The following is a 19,450-nucleotide window of genomic DNA, read 5'->3' on the forward strand; positions in this document are numbered from 1 at the left end:
TGAAATGGGGCTAATAATAGAAATTACCTCATAGCGTAATTTTAGGGCAAATCAATTAATATAGTGCCTAGCACTTAGCAGTACTATTTAAAGATTTCCTTTCATCAGTACTATTACTGTATTGCTACTGTTATAAACAGCCACAAAAAAACATTCCATCTCACCAATAGTCAGAAATATAAATTAATGAGAAGCCATCCTTCACATACCATTTTCAAGAATAATAAAAAGAAAGTTCCTCTGCTACACTGGTTGCAGAAAATTCTAGAGTAAAATCTAGCATAAGTCATCAAAAAGATTTAAAATATATATATTAACCAAGTAGCAGAAAGTGAAATTAAGAAAACAATCCCATTTACATTTGCACCAAAAAGAATGAAATACCTAGGAATACATTTAAGCAAGGAGGTGAAAGACCTGTACTCTGAAAACTTTAATATATAGATGATAGAAACTGAAGATGACAAGAACAACTAGAGAGATATTCCATGCTCATGGATTGGAAGAATGAATATTGTTAAAATGTCCATACTACCCAAAGCAATCTACAGATTCAATGCAATCCCTATAAAATGTCAACAGCATTTTTCACAGACCTAGAATAAACAATCCTAAAATTTGTACAGAACTGTAAAAGACCCTAAATAGCCAAAGCAATCTTGAGAAAGAACAAAGCTGGAGGTATTATAATACCAGATTCCAAGATATACTACAAAGCTACAGCAATCAAAACAGTATACTACTGGGACAAAGAGAGACACATAGATCAACAGAATGGGATAGAGAAGCCAGAAATAAGCCCATGCTTATATGGTCAGTTAATCTATGACAAAGGAAGCAAGAACAAACAATAGGGAAAAGAGAGGCTCTCAATAAATGGTGCTAGGGAAACTGGACAGGTATATGCAAAAGAATGAAACTGGACCACTTTCCTATACCGTACTCAAAAATAAAATCAAAATGGATTAAAGAGGTAAGTGTGAGACCTGAGACCATAAAACTACAAAAAGATAACACAGGCAGTAATCTCTTGGACACCGGGCTTACCAACATATTTATGGATATACGGATATGTCTCATCAGGCAAGTAAAACAAAAGAAAAAATAAACTACTGGGACCCCTCCAAACTAAAATCTTCTGCCCAATAAAGGAAACCATTAACAAAACAAAAAGGCAACCTACTGAATAGAAGATATTTGCAAATGATATGTCCAATAAAAGGTCAATATCCAAAATACATAAAGAAATTATACACCTCAATGCCAATAAAGCAAATTATCTGATTTAAAAATGGGCAGAGAACCTTGACATTTTTCTAAAGAAGACATACAGATGGCAAACAGACACACAAGAAGATGCTCAGCATCACTTATCATCAAGAAAATGCAAATCAACACCACAATGAGATATTACTTCACACCAGTCAGAAAGGCTAGCATCAAAAAGATAAGAAATAAGTGTTGACGAGAGTACCCTTGTACACTGTTGGTAAGAATGTAAATTAGTGCAACCTTGGTGGATAATAGTATGAAAGTTTCTCAAGAAATTAAAAATAGAAATACCATACGATCTGGTAATTCCACCTCTTGGGTATTTACCCTAGAAAAATGAATACACTAATTTGAAAAGATGTACACACCCCAACGTTCACTGCAGCATTATTTACAATGGGCAAGATATGGAAGCAACCCAAGTATCCAGCAATAGATGAATGGACAAAGAAGATGTGAAGATGTGGTGTGTACATACACACACACACACACACACACACACACACACATATATATGGTGGAATATTACTCAGTCATAAAGAAGAATGAAATCTTATCATTTGCAATGACATGAATGGACCTAGGAGGTATTATGCTAAGTGAAATAAGTCAGACACAAAGACAAATACCATATGATTTCATTTACATGTGGAATCTAAAAAACAAAACAAATGAACAAACAAAAGAGCAGAAATGGACTCATAAATACAGAGAACAAAGTGGTGGTTGCAATAGATGAGGGGAGTGGAGGGATGGGCAAAACAGGTGAAGAGGATTAAGAATTATAAACTTCCAGTTATAAAATAAATGAATTACAGGGATGAAAAGTAGAGCATACGGAATATAGTCAATAATACTCTACTAACATTGTATGGTGACAGACAGTGACTTAAAATGGTGAGCATTGAGTAATGTAGAGAATTGTTGAATCACTATGTTGTACACCTGAAACTAATATAACATTGTATGTCAACTATACTTCAATAATAACAATTAAAAATAAATAAATAAATAAAAATATATAGAAAAAGAACCTGACAATATACCTTAGAAATTTAATCTGAGGCAACAGGGATTGCACAACAATTTAAATACACTGATGTTTATCACAGTTCTTTATTATAGGAACAAAAATGGAGACAAATTAAGCATCAAATACTAGAAGATAAATTGTCAAAAACTATGAAGTGTCTGAGATTTTAACCTACTTGCAACATATGAGTTAGCTTCTCACGGTTTCATGGCTGCTGACAGAAGACACTAGACTCCCGGGTCAGAAACAAAGGACTTTATTACTCATTGCACACCTAGAATCATGAGTATCATGTTTCCATCAGCTCTCCATGCCCCCAACCTACCTCCAAGTCTAAGGGGCAAGATGGAGCAGCCTGGATGAATGCTGCACAGAGAGTAGATCTGTGTCACCCATGAGGAAACTCGGAGCTTAGAGTTTAAGAAAAGTCCATCTCATAAGAAGTATGCCAGCAACCCTAACCAACCTCTGCCTCCAAGGAAAAAATAATGTTTATTACCTTGGACCGCAAACAAATTTTCCTTTTGCCCTTGAGGGAGAAACTATTTCTATCTTCCAAGGCCATTTGCAATAAAATCATCCTTGAGAAGGTAGTTCAGAGCAAAAGCGCAGAAACATTTAAGAGCCACGGAGAATCGCCTCCCAACATGAAATAATTTACGATGTATCCAATGTGAGATGCTGTAGTGACCGCTTTTCATAAGAATGTTTAATAAAATGAGAAAAAATATTTATAGTGTATTATGACATATAAAAAACCAGGTCTCATCCCCCCAAATTATATACACACACAAAGAAAGAAAATGAACTTAACTTTTTATATTATTTTTCTATTTATATGTAAAGAAAGGGCTGATAATCTATACCAAGTTAACAGCAGTTTTTCCTGGGTTTTGAGATATGCATGATTTTTATTTTCTTTCTGTTCTTTTGAACTAAATTTTCTGTGATATACTTTTATAAGCAGAAAAAAAGGCTTTTCAAAAAATATACATAAATATGACTGACACCTAAAGTACAAGTGATAAAAGAAAAAAATGCATAAGTTAGACTTCATCAAAATTAAAAACCTTTATGCTTCAAAGGATGCCATCAAGACTACGAAAAGAAAACTGACAGAATGGGAGGAGACATTTGCAAGTCATATATCTAGTTAGGGACCTGTATCCAGAATATACAAAGAACTTTTTTGCAACTAAATAAGTAAATAAATAAAAAGACAAATGTAACTTAAAAATGATTAAAGGATTTAAACAGATGGTTCTCCAAAGAAGATAAAACCAATGGTCACTAAGCACATGAAAAGACAGGCAACATAATTAGTCATTAGGGAAATGCAAACCAAAACCATGATAAATACCACTTTGCACCCACTAAGATGAATAAAAGAAAAAAGACAGTAATAAGTGCTGACAAGGATATGGAAAAACTGGAATCCTCATACATTGTTGGTGGAACTTTGAAACAGTACAGCGACTTCATTACAGTTCCTCAAAATGTTAAACCTAGGGTTGCCATATGATTCAGCAATTCCACTCTTAGAGAAGTGAGATTCCACCCAGGAGAAAGAAAAACATATGCCCACACAAAAACTTGTATACAAAAGTTCACAGGAGCATTATTCATAATAGCCCAACAATGGAAACAAGACAAATATCCATCAATTGATAAGTAGATAAACAAAATCTGGTATATCCATAGAATGGATAGAAAGTAATGAAGTACTGATACATGCTACAACGGGGATGAATCTTGAAAACATTATGCTAAGTGAAAAAAGCAAGCCACATGTTGTAGGACTCAATTTATATGAAATGTCCAGAAAAAGCTAATACACAGAGACAGAAAGTGCATTAATGGTTGATGGTTAAGCAGGAGGGAGAAATGGGAGTGATCGTTACTAAGTATGGGTTTCTTTTTGGAGTGATGACATGTTCTGGAATTAGATAATTGTGTTGGTGAATATACAAAAAAGGACAGAATTATATATTTTAAAAGAATTAATTTTATAGTATGTGAATTTTGAATAAAGTTATTAAATATATATGTAAATATATATATACACACATACCATCCACATAATAAAATCACCAATTATTAAAATGAAAACAGATATAAGTAGGTAATATAGAGAAGTAACAAAATGTCAAAAAACATGTTTGAAAAGGTTTCAACATCACTAGTAAAAAAAAAAAAAACACAATGAAAGAATGAAGTACCATCCTCCTTCTTTAAATTAGCAAATATTTTTATTTTTATTTTTTTAGGCTTTCTTTGCCTTTATTTTTTGTATTAACAACATATATTATTGGTTTCAGATGTATAGGTCTGTGATTCATAATACCCAGTAGCAAATATTTTTTTAAATAATAAGCAATGGCACAGTGAGAAGGACACTATACCTAAAATCAATTTCTAAAAATTGATGTTTTTGTAAAGTCATTTGGCAATATATATCAATCACTCATCTTCTGTGACACAGTAATTCTATCTAGGGTTCTATCCTAAGGGAGTAATCACATATGCAGATAATAATTAATAAACAAGATTTTCATCATAACATTATTGTAATAGCCTTATGGGGAAATGGTTAATGTGATAATAATATTTCTGTATTATAAAACATCACATAGTCTTCTAAAAGCATGTTTTCAAAGACCACAATACAGTAAGTTAAAGAAAGCATACTACAAAATTGAGCTGGGTGATCCTTAATTTCTAAACAAACAAATAAAAAGGTTGAATATTCATGCAATGAAAAAAATGGCAGAAGGAAATATATTCAAATATTAACAGTGGTTAATTTCTATATCAACTCTAATATAGAATCAAAAATAATACTTTTATAACCTGAAAATTATTATTTGTTAAATGAAATTGAAAGAAGAGATAACATTTAGTGCTAATGATATACTGGTAGTGAATGACACAGAAAAAGAATCTTCTCAGGAGTCTATTGAGCTCTCTCAATCACAGAGAACACTTGCAAATCAGATCACTATTTTCAAATGGGGGACATGAAATTTTGTAATTATAAGTTGGTAAGTTTGACATTAATTCAAGGCAAGATTCTAAAATTGCTTCTTTAATGGAATTTTGTATGAACCTAGAATAGGAAACCATCAGTCTGCAGAAATATTGTGGATTCACTCAGTCATCATCACAGACAACTTCATTTTTTTCTTCAATAAGCTATCTGGAGAGGTGATAAAGGACAAGTTTCTCAAATGGTAGACGGCACCAAACTGAAAGAAGAAGTTAATCTGCTATCAGGATTGAGATCCTGGGAGATGGGGGCAAAGTAGCTTTGGTTACTAGGAAGTCACATCCACCTAACCTAGTTTCTTTCTTGGATGAGATCATGGATGAGGTAACAGGAGGTGAGCTTGTTAAAATGCCAATGGTACAGGGCGCCTGGGTGGCTCAGTTGGTTAAGCGACTGCCTTCGGCTCAGGTCATGATCCTGGAGTCCCTGGATTGAGTCCCGCATCGGGCTCCCTGCTCGGCGGGGAGTCTGTTTCTCCCTCTGACCCTCCCCCCCCCTCTCGTTCTCTCTCTCTCAAATAAATAAATAAAATCTTTAAAAAAAAATGCCAATGGTACAAACCAAGAGGGGCAGAAGTGTACCAGATCAAAAGACAGAATAAGCGATTAAGCAATAAACCAAATCCAATGAGACTACATTCAACAAAGATAAGGGTAAGACACTAGCACTCAAGGAAAAGGCAGGGCAGGCTTGACTGCACAGCACAATGTGGGGAGCTAACTTAAGGGTTCTCTTCCACACTCAGTTCACCAAAAGGCCACTGAGATGTGGCTCTGTGGAACACACCATTTAAAAATCATTATTAAATTTTACTCTTTCTCAATTCAACAAAACCTGCAGTAATCATATTTTTGTAACTCACTGAGTAAAACATCCAGGATGGTAAAGGGACTTAAACGAAGCCAGTGGTTGGTTACCAGAACAGGTGGCACTAAGCTAACTACTCAGGTAGGAGGGAAGCATTAGGGGGATGGCAACATCAAATGAAATACTTGAAGGGCCCTTTCCTGGAAGGAGGGTTGATGTACTGGGCAATCTCCCAATGAACAGAGCTAGACCTAACTGCCAAAAACTAAAGTGAAACAGATTTTTACTAAATATAAAGAAAACTTCCTAATGTTTAGAGCTGTCCATGGTCATTATAGACTGCCAAGGGACACAGTGAGTTCTGTGCATGAGAAGTATGAAACTCGGAGTAGCTGGGGACTTGGCTTCGAGGAAACTCAAACATGAATCTAGAACAGAGAAGAACTACAAAACCCACCAGAAAACAGCTAAAAAAATAGCAACAAATACATACCTATCAATACTTATTTAAAATGTAAATGGACCAAATGCTCCAATCAAAAGACACGGTCTGACTAAATGGATAAAAAAACAAGACCCATATATACGCTGCCTCCAAGAGACTCACTTCAGACCTAAAGACACACACAGACTGAAAGTGAAGGGATGGAAAAAGCTATTCTATGCAAATGGAATGAAAAGAAACCTGGGGTAGCAATACTTACATCAGACAAAGCAGACTTTAAAAACAAAGACTGTAACAAGAGACAAAGAAGGTCATTACAAAATGATAAAGGGATCACTCCAACAAGAAGATATAACAATTGTAAGTATCTATGCACCCAACATAAGAGCACCTAAATATGTAAAGCAAATACTAACAGACATAAAGGTAGAAACTGACAGCAATACAATATTGAAGATTTTCACACCCCCTATACATCAATGGATAGATCATCCAAAGAGAAAATTAATAAGGAAAGAGAGTCCTTAAATGATAATTAGACAAAATAGATTAATAGATAAATAAAAAACATGCCATTCAAACACAGAAGATTCCTTTCAAGTGTACACGTAACATTCTCCAGAATAGATCACATGTTAGGCCACGAAACAAGTCTCAATAAATTTAAGAAGACTGAAATCAAGCATTTTTTCCAACCACGATGATATGAAATTAGAAATTAATTATAATAAAAAAAAACTACGAGAAAAAACCACAAGTACATAGAGGTCAAACAACATGCTACTAAACAACGAATGGGTCAACAAAGATCAAAGAGGAAATCCAAAAATACCTTGAGACAAATAAGAATGGAAAAACAATGGTCCAAATTCTATGGGACATAGCAAAAGCATTTCTAAGAGGGAAGTTTATATTAATACCTCAAAAAATAAGGAAAATCTCAAATAAGCAATCTAACTTCCACCCAATGGACTATAAAAAGAAGAATACACAAAGCCCAAAGTCAGTAGAAGGAAGTAATAAAAATAAGAAGGGAAATAAATGAAATATAAACTTTAAAAACAATATAAAAGATCAATAAAACTAAGAGCTGGTCTGGTCCAAAGATAACAAAATTGAAAACCCTTTAGCCAGACTCAATAAGAAAAATACAGAGAGGGCCCAAATAAAATCAGAAACGAAAGAGGAGAAGGTACAACTGAAACCACAGAGATACAAAGGATTATAAGAAACTACTATGAACAATTATATGCCAACAAACTGGACTTAGAAAAAAATGAATAAACCTAGAAGAAATGGAAAAATTCCTAGAAACATATAATCTTCCAAACTGAACAAGGAAGAAATAGAAATTCTGAATAGACCAAGTATTAGGATAAAATTGAATAGGTAATCAAGACACTCCCGATAAACAAAAGTCCAGATGGGTTTACAGGTCAATTCTACCATATATTAAAGGAGAGTTAATATCTGTCCTCTCAAACTATTCCCCAAAAAATAGAAGAGGAAGAAAACTTCCAAATTCATTCTATGAGGCCAGCACTACCCTGATATCAAAACTAAAAACACTACAAAAAAAATAAAATAAAATAAAATTACAGGCCAATATCCCTGATGAACACGAACACAAAAATCCTCAACAAAATATTACCAAACTAAATTCAACAATATAGTAAAAGGATCATATAGCACAATCAAGTAGGATTTTGAAAGGATGGTTCAATATGTGCAAATCAATGTGTACACTACATTAACAAAATGATAAAAACTCTCAACAAAGTGAGTATAGAGGGAACATACCCCAGCATAATAAACACCATATATGACAAACCCACTATCATACTCTACAATGAAAAGCTGAAAGCTTTTCTTCTAAGATCAGGAACAAGACAAAGATGCTCACTCTCACAACTTTTATTCAACATAGTACTGAAAATCCTAGCCCCAGTAATCAGACAAGCAAAAGAAATGAGGCATCCAAGTTGGTAAGGAAGAAGTAAAACTGTCATTATTTGCCAACAAAATGGTATAGAAAACTCTAAAAACTCCACAAAAAAACTATTAGAATAAACAAATTCAGTAAAGTTGCAGGAGACAAAATTAATACCCAGAAATCTGTTGCTAATAAATCTATACACTAATAACAAAGTATCAGAAACATAAATTAAGAAAACAATCCCATTTACAATTCCACCAAAAAGAATGAAATACCTAGAAATAAATGTAACTAAGGAGGTTAAAGACTTGTATTATGAAAACTAGAAGACATGGATGAAAAAATTGAAGACAGCACAAATAAATGAAAAGATATACTGTGCTCATGGATTGGAAGAATCGATATTGTTAAAATGTCCATACTACCTAAAGCAATCTATGGATTCAATGCAATCCCTATCAAAATACCAATGGCATATTTCACAGAACCAGAAGAAATAAATCTAAAATTTGTATGAAACCACAAAGGACCCTAAATAGCCAAAGCAATCTTGAGAAAGAACAAAACTGGAAGTATCAAGCTCCCAGATATCAAACTACACTACATACCTATAGTAATCAAAACATTATGGTACTGGCACTAAAACAGACACATAAATCAATGGAACAGAACAGAGCCCAGAAATAAACCCACATTTATATGGTCAATTAATCTAAAACAAAGGAGGCAGGAATACACAGTGGGGGAAAGACAGTCTCTTCAATAAATGGTGCTGAGGAAACTGGACACCTACATGCAAAAGAATGAAACTGGACCACTTTCTTACATCATATACTAAACTCAATATGGATTAAAGACCTATATGTTAGACATGAAAACATAAAGCTCATAAAACATAACATAGGCAGTAATCTCAGTGACACCAGCCTTAGCAATATTTTTTTGGATCTATCTTCACAGAGAAGGGCAACAAAAGCAAAAATAAACAAATAGGACATCACACTAAAAAGTTTTTTTCACAACAAAGGAAACCATCAACAAAACAAAAAGACAACCTACTAAATTAAAGAAGATATTTGCTAATGATACATCTGATAAGGGACTAATATACAAAATATATAAAGAACTCATGCAACCTGACTCTAAAAAACCCCACAACAATCTGTTTAAAAAATGGGCAGAGGACCTGAACAGACATGTGCCAAAAAGACATCCAGATGGCCAACAGACACATGAAAAGATGCTCTACATCGCTAATCATCAGGGAAGGGAAAATCACCACCACAATGAGATATCACCCCACACCTGTCAGAACAGACAGTATCAAAAAGAAAAGAAATAACAAATGTTGGCAAGGATGCAGAGAAAAGGAAACCGTCATGCACTGTTGGGGGAATGAAAATTGGTGCAGCCACTATGGAAAATAGTATGGAGGATCTCAAAAAATTAAAAATAGAATTACCATATGATCCAGCAATTCCACTACTGGGTATTTACCAAAAGGAAACAAAAATGCTAATTCAAAAAGATAGGAGCATTTTGCAGCATTATTTACAATGACCAAGATATGGAAGCAACCCAAGAGTCCTCAATAGATGAATGGATAAAGAATATTTGGCAAATTTATGAAATGGAAAAACACTCCATCATAAAAAAGAATGAAGTCTTGCCATTTGCAACTACACGGATGGATCTAGAGGTATGATATTATGCTAAGTGAAGTAAGTCAGACAGAGAAAGACAAACACCATATGATTTCACTTATATGTGGAATCTAAAAAACCAAACAAAGTAGAAACATACTCAAACATACTCCTAAGTACAGAGGACAAATGAGTGGTTGCCAGATGGGAGGAGTGGTGGATGGGCAAAGTAGGTGAAGGAGATTAAGAAGTACAAACTTCCAGTTATAAAATAAATAAGTCACAGGATGTAGAGTACAGCATAGGGAACAGTCAATAATATTGTAATAACCGTGTAGGGTGACAGATGGTGACTAGACTTATGGTGATCGTTTCATAATTATGTAAATGTCGAATCACTATGTTGTACACCTGAAACTGATAATCCTGTATGTCAACTATACTTCAATTAAAAAAAAACAAAACATGATTCTAGTCCATTCTCTTCTCAGATGCCTGAAATACCTCCATATCTTCACTGCCAAGAGTCAACTGTTTAGATGCCTCTATTCTTTTAAAAGATAAACTAATGTCTTTTATACAAACAGATATAATTGTGGGAAACAACCCTCTATATCAGCAAGACTTTCTCTTCTGCCATCCCTATCCTTTGTTCCTGCTGAGACTATAAAGAATTTGCCTAAACATTGGGCCATATGAGAATCTTTCAACTACTAAAAGATATCCTGTAATAACCTCATAAGATTGTTCCTACTCTAAGACTTTCTAGTCTGGGCAATATATATTAAGAAAACTGTACCAGGGATTTTCACAGGGGCTCAAAATCCAAATCCCTGATAGTAGAGACAGGTTACACAAACTATAGTTACATGAATAATATGCACTCATTAAAACAATAAATAGGGGTGCCTGGGTAGCTCGGTTGGTTAAGCGACTGCCTTCGGCTCAGGTCATGATCCTGGAGTCCCGGGATCGAGTCCCGCACCCGGATCCCGGCTCGGCAGGGAGTCGGCTTCTCCCTCTGACACTCTCCCCTCTCATGCTTTCTCTATTTCTCTGTCTCAAATAAATAAATAAAATCTTTTAAAAAAATAAAACAATAAATAGGTGAGTGAATTCTGAATATAAAATATATATACAAAATAACAGTGGGCAAAAAGTTCAGTATGAGAGAAAAAGCACACTATGACTATGTAAAAAGGGCCATTGTCACAAATTAGAATTGAATTTGGAATGATAGAAATATAACTTCATGCTCACTGGGTTGGTTTTCTAAGAAACTGTTTAAATGTTCAACAAATTCCATATTCCCTTTTGATGTAAATCTATTTATTCATACCATCTAAACAATTGTTTCCAAAGTATCTAGGTTCTGTACACCATACAATTCATTCTATATTGTTGGAATCACATGAAGAGGAAAGTTTTAGTAATATCAAACGTAAGATGTAATCATAATTTCCCCAAAAAGTAGCATGGAATTATTATATGACCCAGTAATTCCACTTCTAGGGATACACCTAAGAGAATTAAAAACTTATTTTCAGGGTGTGGGGGATTGGGCAAAATGAGTGAAGGGGAGAGGGAGATACAGGGCTCCAGTTATGGAATGAGTAAATCTTGGCAATAAAAGAGCATAAGGAATACAGTCAGTGATGTGTAATAGCCATGTAATAGGCCAGGTGGTAGCTACACCTGTGGTGAGCACAGCATAATGTATAAATCTGTCAAATCACTAAATTGTACACCTGAAACTAAGGTAACATTGTGAGTCAACTATACTCAAAAAAAACAAAAAATTTTCACACACACACAAACAAGTATAAGAGTGTTCATAGCAGCACCTATTCATAATAATCAAAAAGTGGGAGCAACCCAAATGCCCATCAATTGATGAATGAATAAACAGCATGTGGTATATCCACATAGTGCAATATTACCCTGCATAAAAGGGAATGAAGTATCATTACATGCTACGACTTGGATGAACCTAGGAAAAAATTATGCTAAATGAAAGAAGTCACAAGAGGCCATATCTTAGATTATGATATGAAATGTCCAGAGTAGGCAAATCTAATAGAGACCGAAAGTAGAATCAGCACTGGGTTTCTTTTGGGGGGTGATGAAATGCTCTGAATTCGAGACTGGTGATGGTTGCACAACATTGTAAATGCACTAAAAAACACTGAATCATATAAAATGACTGAAATGGTAAATTTAATGTTATTTGGATTCTATCTCATTAAAACTACATATAATCACAAAATACACATCATTATATATATGTGACATAATATACTGACATCGACAAGTACTCGACACTAGATCTATTAGAGGATTTACAATACTGTTCCTAGTCATGGGTACAACACACAAGGCCTGGATCACTAAAGCAAACAGTAAAAACTGAAGAACTGAAACCAAGAATTACTCCTCTTATTCAATTATTAATTTATTTACTGATGCTTAATCGGTGCCAGGAACTGTGTTGGGGGTGAACAAGACATGATCCTCACCTTCATAGGGCTCCTAGTCTAGCAGGGGAGCCAAACATTAAACACTCAAATCTAAAACTTGTAACAAGGAGCATAAGGTGAAATATTGTGTTTGGCGATACAATGTAACAGGCAAACCTGACTCAGAGGCGGAATTAGGCAATAACCACTCTGAGGAAATTCTATCTAGTCTGTAACTGGAGAGATGAGTTTTAGCCAGGTGAAGAGAGAGAATAAGAGTATCCCCTAGATGGAACAGCAGTGCAGACATCCTGAGGCAGAAAAGAACTCACATTTGAGAAACCCACAAAGGCTAGTTGTGACCAGAGGGTAGTGAATAAGAAAATGATTGTCACAGAATGAGGCTGGGGAAGTGAGGAGGGGCCAGTCTACACAGGGCCTTATGGGTCACTCTGAGCATCCTCATTTTATACACTGGGTACAAACGGAAGCCACCCAGGGTGGCTCAGTCGGTTAAGCATCTGACTCCTGATTTCGGTTCAAGTCATGATCTCAGGGCTGTGAGATAGAGCCCTCTGTCAGGCCCCGCACTCAGCACGGAGGCTGCCTGAAATGCTCTCTTCCTCTCCCTCTGTCCCCCACCCCGCACTCACATTCTCTAAAATAAATAAACAAATCTTAAAAAAGAGACAAAAATGAAGGGAAGCCACCCAACAATTTCAGCGAGCAAGTAACATGACCAACTTGTGCCATCAAAGCATCCCCAGGCTCTGTGCAGAAGGGGTTAGAGAAGAGCAGAGGACAGTTACCAGTGGGTAGGCTATTCCAGTAATGGCTCAGACCAGGAGGAAGAGGTGGAAAGAGAAGACATTTTCAAGGTCAGTTTTGCAGTTTGGGAGGTCTTCACATATTTTATTTTACAACTAAAATTTACTGATGTGGGGGAAAAAAAAAATTTCCCAGAAAGATCAAAGCATAAAAAGTAGAGATTATTTAGCCAGCATCTTAGACACACTAGCTTCAGTCCAGTACAAAACCAAATCCTACAAAACACTTCAAGCTATGTCCAGGAGTCCTGCAGCCTTTTCATATAACTGAACCCAAATTATCCCTAAGCTTCTTGCAGGGTATTTTCTTACTAGCAAGCTTTCAGACTGGTTAAAAAAAAAAAAAATCCAGACAGTGAAGTAAAAACCCAGAAGTTCACTGTGATGAGTGCAGGTAATGCTTGGTGTCCTCACTTTGACCCAACTGCAAACTAGCTTGTCCTTAGAACATTTTTTTTCTATAAAGGAACCATTCTGGGAGAGAAACACCCTGCTTAACATATGCTCTGTTAAAGGCTTCAGTTAAACATGCACACACACACAGAAAGAAATATGTGCAAAGTATTCCAGATTATTCATGTGCATCTGTCTCCTTAAACTGCACTCCAGAGACTGAAGAAGAACACAGAGGCTGTGATGGATATCATGCAGCTTATAAAGAGTAAATGAATGACTTTCATTGTAGTAGCAAAGCAACTGTACATTATACACACATACATGCGTGCACTTCTTTTCCTCTTAAAATAAAAGCCTGCTACCTACATGGTAAATATCACTTCAAACACACAGATCAGAAAAACAAAATTTGCGAATATCCTTATATCCTTCCTTATAGCCCAAGACATGAATCCTGAAATCGAAGGCAAACTAGCTATCCAGCTCCCCCAGAGCATACTGGAAGCAAATAATAAAGATGAATGTAACCATTACTAATGACATACTTTGCAACACGTACTCTGTAAGTAGCCATGTTCTATTTTTCATTTATACTGTGAAAATTAGTTTTGCACTTAAAAATGCAAAATGAAAAGAGATGTTGTTTAGCCTCAAGCAATCATTTCATCATTTCCGTCTTTATCACTCCTAAGGTTTCAGCCTCTTTGAGGTTGTCATCTTACATCATATGGACACAATTGCATGACAGCTATTTCAAGTGCTCCTGGTCCTCCTTGACTCCTTACATGTTAAGACTCCACTCTTCTTTAAGAAGACTTCACTCACCCTTAATGGTTGAGCTCATTCTCATCCATTCTCTTGTATGTATCTCTGTCCAGACTTACAACTGTCTCCCCTTCCAGACAAGGAGTTCCCTGATGTTTCATGCTCCCAGGACCTAACAGAGCCTCACACAGGAAAGGTTCTCAAAGGCTTGAGATGAAATGGATGAGTAAATGAATCTGCTCCACCCAATCTCTAAATTTAATTTTTTCCACCTGTGTTATCCTAAATGTTAATGACCCTCAATTCAATGACATTTCAGATGATTCTCCATTTTCCCCCATTTTTTTCCATTTCCTGATAGAAGAGGATTTCTGATTTGAGGTACTACACTGCGTAGAGAGTGTTCATGAAAACCAATTATAAGTAGAATATTGTTTGCTGTTCAGGTTTACACACGTGGCTTTGTACAGAGTTTGAACACAGATTAGAAAAGGCCTTTAATCCCCAAATTCATATTCTATGGTGCCATGTCACTCTATCACTCTTGCTATTGACATTCACAACAGATATTTTTATAAAGGGCCCCCTTCATCATGACAAAGAAAAATGCCCTTGGCAAGGACGAAGGGAGTCCATGAGTTAAATTTGTCATTCCGGAATAAATTATTTAGCACGACTTAAATCCTGAAAGCTCTGAGCCACCTACCTTGTGGTTTATGGTGCTCTCTTCTATGTTTACAATTTCCCAATAGTAAAGCAACAATTTAATTCTATAGTGCAAAATCAATACAATTTAAATTTACTATTGGAATTGACACTATCTAGCAAACTAAAAGATTCATTCTTCCACTGACCTGAGATCATTGTAAAGCGGCTTCTACAATGAGGTACTTAGGAACCATTCTAGAATTTAGGAATGAATTCTTCTTACTGGACTTATAACAAAGCGATGCCCACCCCCTCCTCCCTTGCATGAAATGAGTGGGATCCCTGGGGCCGCCTAAATTCTGACCACACAGACCCAGCTTTGACTTAACTCTATCAAGGGCCTAGATTTTGAACGTGAGATCATCCTGGAAACACAAGGAGCTGTGGTGGTAGTAATGAGAGATAGCCAACCGGCTTGAAATATATTCTCATCACTAGTTTAGGGTTTTTATCAGACAGGAATTTGATCATCGTTTTCACTCTAAATTACATTACTAGTGCAACTATGAGTGGGGAAGTTTGGTGCAGCCGTCAACGATTCCAGTGTAATTTATCTGGAATGACCAGGGACCAGGCGCTTTTGTTAAGTGGCAAAAGCTGCTGTTGTTTTCAAACACACCAGTGGATGAATCTGTAAGCTGCGCCCTTCTCCTCAATGAACGAAAACTGGCGGAAAAGGCAAGAAGATGGAAGGACTGATAATAACATTCACCCCACAGCGAACACTGATCATCTGCTCCGTGTAAGGTGCACTGCAGCTGATAGCCTGAGGATGGGGTAGCTGAAGGGTGAGCCCTGTGGGTCTGAAACCCTTAGATTCAACAAGCTTCCGAGGTGCCTTTAATCCACCTGCACGTAACTCCTTCCCTTGCACCTGTCATCAGGAAGGCTTGTTTCTCTTTCAACTGCTCAGAGCAGCCAACAGAAAATTGGGGGGGGGGGGAGCAGCACCCGCAACCTAGTGCCAGACTAGAAGGGAGCGTTTATCAGCTTATCAGCAGCCCTATTACTCCACGGACGATTGGGGTTCCCTCCCGTCCGCCCCTGTCCAATGCGCACTCTCAAGGACAAGAGGTTAGATCCAGCAACAGCCACAGTTAGGCCTGTGAGACAGCGAGAGAAAGACCAGCCTCACAGCGAACCCGGAGATGCTCGAGCGCTGCCTCCTCCTCCCTCGCTCGCCGTGCCGGCTCGGCCAGCGCCTCGCAGGGAAGCCGGGCCTCCCGCCCGCTCAGCATCCCTCCTCCAGCTCCGGCTCTCCCTCTTCCGCCCGCGCCCGTGCCACCAACCTTGGGCGTGCGGATGTGCTCCATGGCGGGCCCACTTCTGCAAGGTCCTGGGCGGGCGCGGCCTCACGCACCTGCGCGCGTCTGCAGCGCGGCGGGAGGGGCGCGGGGAGGGGGCTTCGCGCCCAGGAGCGGGCGGGCCACGGGGCTTGGCTCCGCCTCCAGGTGCGGCGGCGCCCGCGCGAGGCCGGCTTGCGGGCCAGGGGCGCCGGCGCGGCCCTAGAGCGCGCGCGGTTCTGCGCTCCTGCCACCTGCCCTGCGTGTGGCCGCCCAGCCCACTGCTCGCTGGGGTCGCCAAGAGCCGCTGGCTGCTCTTTAAGAGGGGCAGCCAGCGTAATACTGTGAGGCTACTGTTCCCCAAGACACAATGGGGGCCTTGTGTTGGGTGTGGCCTCTTGGAGGATTGCTGGGGAGTACGCGCAGCTCCGCACCGCGCATTGATGGGCTTCCTTCCCGAGCGTCCCAGGATAGGTGGGACTTCAGGGTGGGGCAGGAAAAAGGCTGCCACTTGCACTCCCGATCTGGGACGTCCTGGTGGGCTATGTCTGTATGTTTGAGCACGTGAGCAGCTGGTATAGCATTTGGGATAAGGATGGCAATAAGAGCAACAGTGTTAGATCCTTAGGAGGTGTTCTGTTAAGTCAGGAATCTCACGTCACCCTGCCACTTAGCTGTTGCAAGAGATGCCTTCCCTTGGCACCCTGTTGGGTGTTCATTTGCCATCTTCACTTAGCTCTAACTGAACTAGAAGGTAAAGATACAAAACATCCATTATAAGATAACAATTTTCTATTTATGATATTAAGAGTAGTTACTGCTATTGTTAGTATTAAGCTATCGGGAAAAAGCCAGAGAAGAAATGCCACCACTACCCCCAACCTTTTTTTCTTGCAACCTTAAGTGCTCAACCTTCCACTATAACTAAAATTTCACAGGACTGTACATAGTTCTTAGAATAATATCCATTCAGTTTTTTTTCCAGCTCTTATTCATCTCTCTAATTGGATTGTAAATTATTTAACTGTAGAGATTCTGTCTTCTAGCTCTTGTTCAATGCATGGTAAGCACATTGTAGCTTTCCAAATAAATGCTTAATCAATACAGTGTTACTTTTATTTTAAAATTTCGAGATCTTTTTCACATATCTTGTAGCATTTTACAATGCTACCCTGGGAGACAATTAAAACAAGAACATAAACTGATGTTTGCATTTGACAAAATTGACCCCAGGGTATAATTTCTACCTTACTAAAGAACACCAGGAATAGTCAGGAGCACTCTTATACCAACTCACTGGCCTCAGTCTCCTCATTTGTAAAATGGAAGTCATCTGCCTAAATGATCTTAAAGGGAGCTTCCATCTCCAAGTTCCATAAGTACTAAGAATCCTATATTTACTTTGGGGTTTGCATTCTGAATGGGATAATAATCCTGGAATTATGTGACTTCAGGGCTCTTCTATCCCTCTACTGGTGGGCAAATCAAGAGTTTACTTGGTGAGTAATTTTTGCATACAGCTGACCTTCATATTAGCATAGTTTTTTTTTAAGCACCCACAACACTAACTGGTACATAAAAAGACATAAATCTGAATGATATAAATGGCCTAATTTTAAGAAACAATTTTCAGATTAGTTCAAAAATACATCTTCCATTATCATACCTATAAAATCCACATTAGGTTAAAATGAGTCAAAAAGTATGTTCAAATTATCAGGGTAAATTGGCACAGAACAAGCTATGTTAATTTATAAATTTATATTTATAAAAATTTATAAATAAAATAACAGGGAAAGAAATCTCTATAAGTAGACATTTTAGTTTGATCTAACAATTCTCTGAGGAACCCTCCCCCACTTGTCCCTCAGCCCCAGTCAGTATTCAGATTATTAGATCACACACTGTGTTGACCCTTGCTGGCCACTCTGCACTTTCTTCTTACCGTACCTCATATCCCCAAGTTTCACCGCTTCTCTGAACACCACTCACTGGGGCAGAAGAGATTAAACAAAGCAGCAAGAGTTGGAGGGCAATGATGTGAGGAAATGTAGAGTACCTCAATGAAATGCTAACAATGTTGATCCCAAGTAGGGCAAAAAGAGAAACTAGCCTCTCCTTTATTTAAGAAACATTGACATTAATTGCACTGACATGGATGGAGCTAGAGAGTATTATGTTAAGCGAATCAGTCAGTCACAGAAAGACAAATACCATATGATTTCACTCATATGTGGAATTAAAGAAACAAAACAGATGAGGAAAGGGACGAAAAGAGAGAGACAAGCCAAGAAACAGACTCTTAACTATAGAGTACAAACCCATGGTTACCAGAGGGGAGGTGGGTGGGGGGATGGGTGAAATTGGTGATGGGGATTAAGGAGTGCACCTGTTGTGATGAGCACCAGGTGTTGTATGGAAGTGTTGAATCACTCACTATATTGTACACCTGAAACTAATATAATGCTATGTTAACTACCTGGAATTAAAATAAAAACTTAAAAAAAAATTGACAATAATTAACTGATGGCCACGCACAAGTTACTGTGGCAGATGCTGGGAGACTGAGAGAGGCGAAGGATACTAAGTTCCGTAATAGTGATGCAGACAACACTGAGGAAATGAAAAGTACACCAACAAAGATGGGAACAGAGCATGTGGAAATGCCAAAAGAAGCCTCAAGGAGATTGATTCACTTCCGGCATTTTCCATATTAATTATACAGAAAATAATGGGTAGACTCAGAATCATAGACTTAGTACTTGAAGTTTGATATTTGGTGTGTCTAGAACAAACCGTGGGAAATTTGGGTGAATGCTGCCTCTGTGAGTCT

At 37.5% G+C, this 19,450-nt stretch overlaps 1 protein-coding gene across 2 annotated transcripts in view; it reads right to left on the bottom strand.

Annotated features, from left to right (window-relative positions):
• MTMR7 (myotubularin related protein 7) overlaps nucleotides 1-16,756 on the bottom strand; it is a 105,721-nt gene extending 88,965 nt beyond the window's left edge. For both annotated transcript variants that reach the window (XM_078069685.1, XM_078069684.1), the window contains exon 1: nucleotides 16,624-16,756. In XM_078069685.1, the coding sequence (XP_077925811.1) occupies nucleotides 16,624-16,647 (24 nt within the window). In that variant the 5' untranslated portion in view covers nucleotides 16,648-16,756. The remainder of the gene's footprint in view (nucleotides 1-16,623) is intronic.
• Nucleotides 16,757-19,450: the final 2,694 nt, after the last annotated feature.

The sequence above is a fragment of the Halichoerus grypus genome, chromosome 3 (assembly GCF_964656455.1).
Source record: "Halichoerus grypus chromosome 3, mHalGry1.hap1.1, whole genome shotgun sequence".
NCBI lineage: Eukaryota > Metazoa > Chordata > Mammalia > Carnivora > Phocidae > Halichoerus > Halichoerus grypus.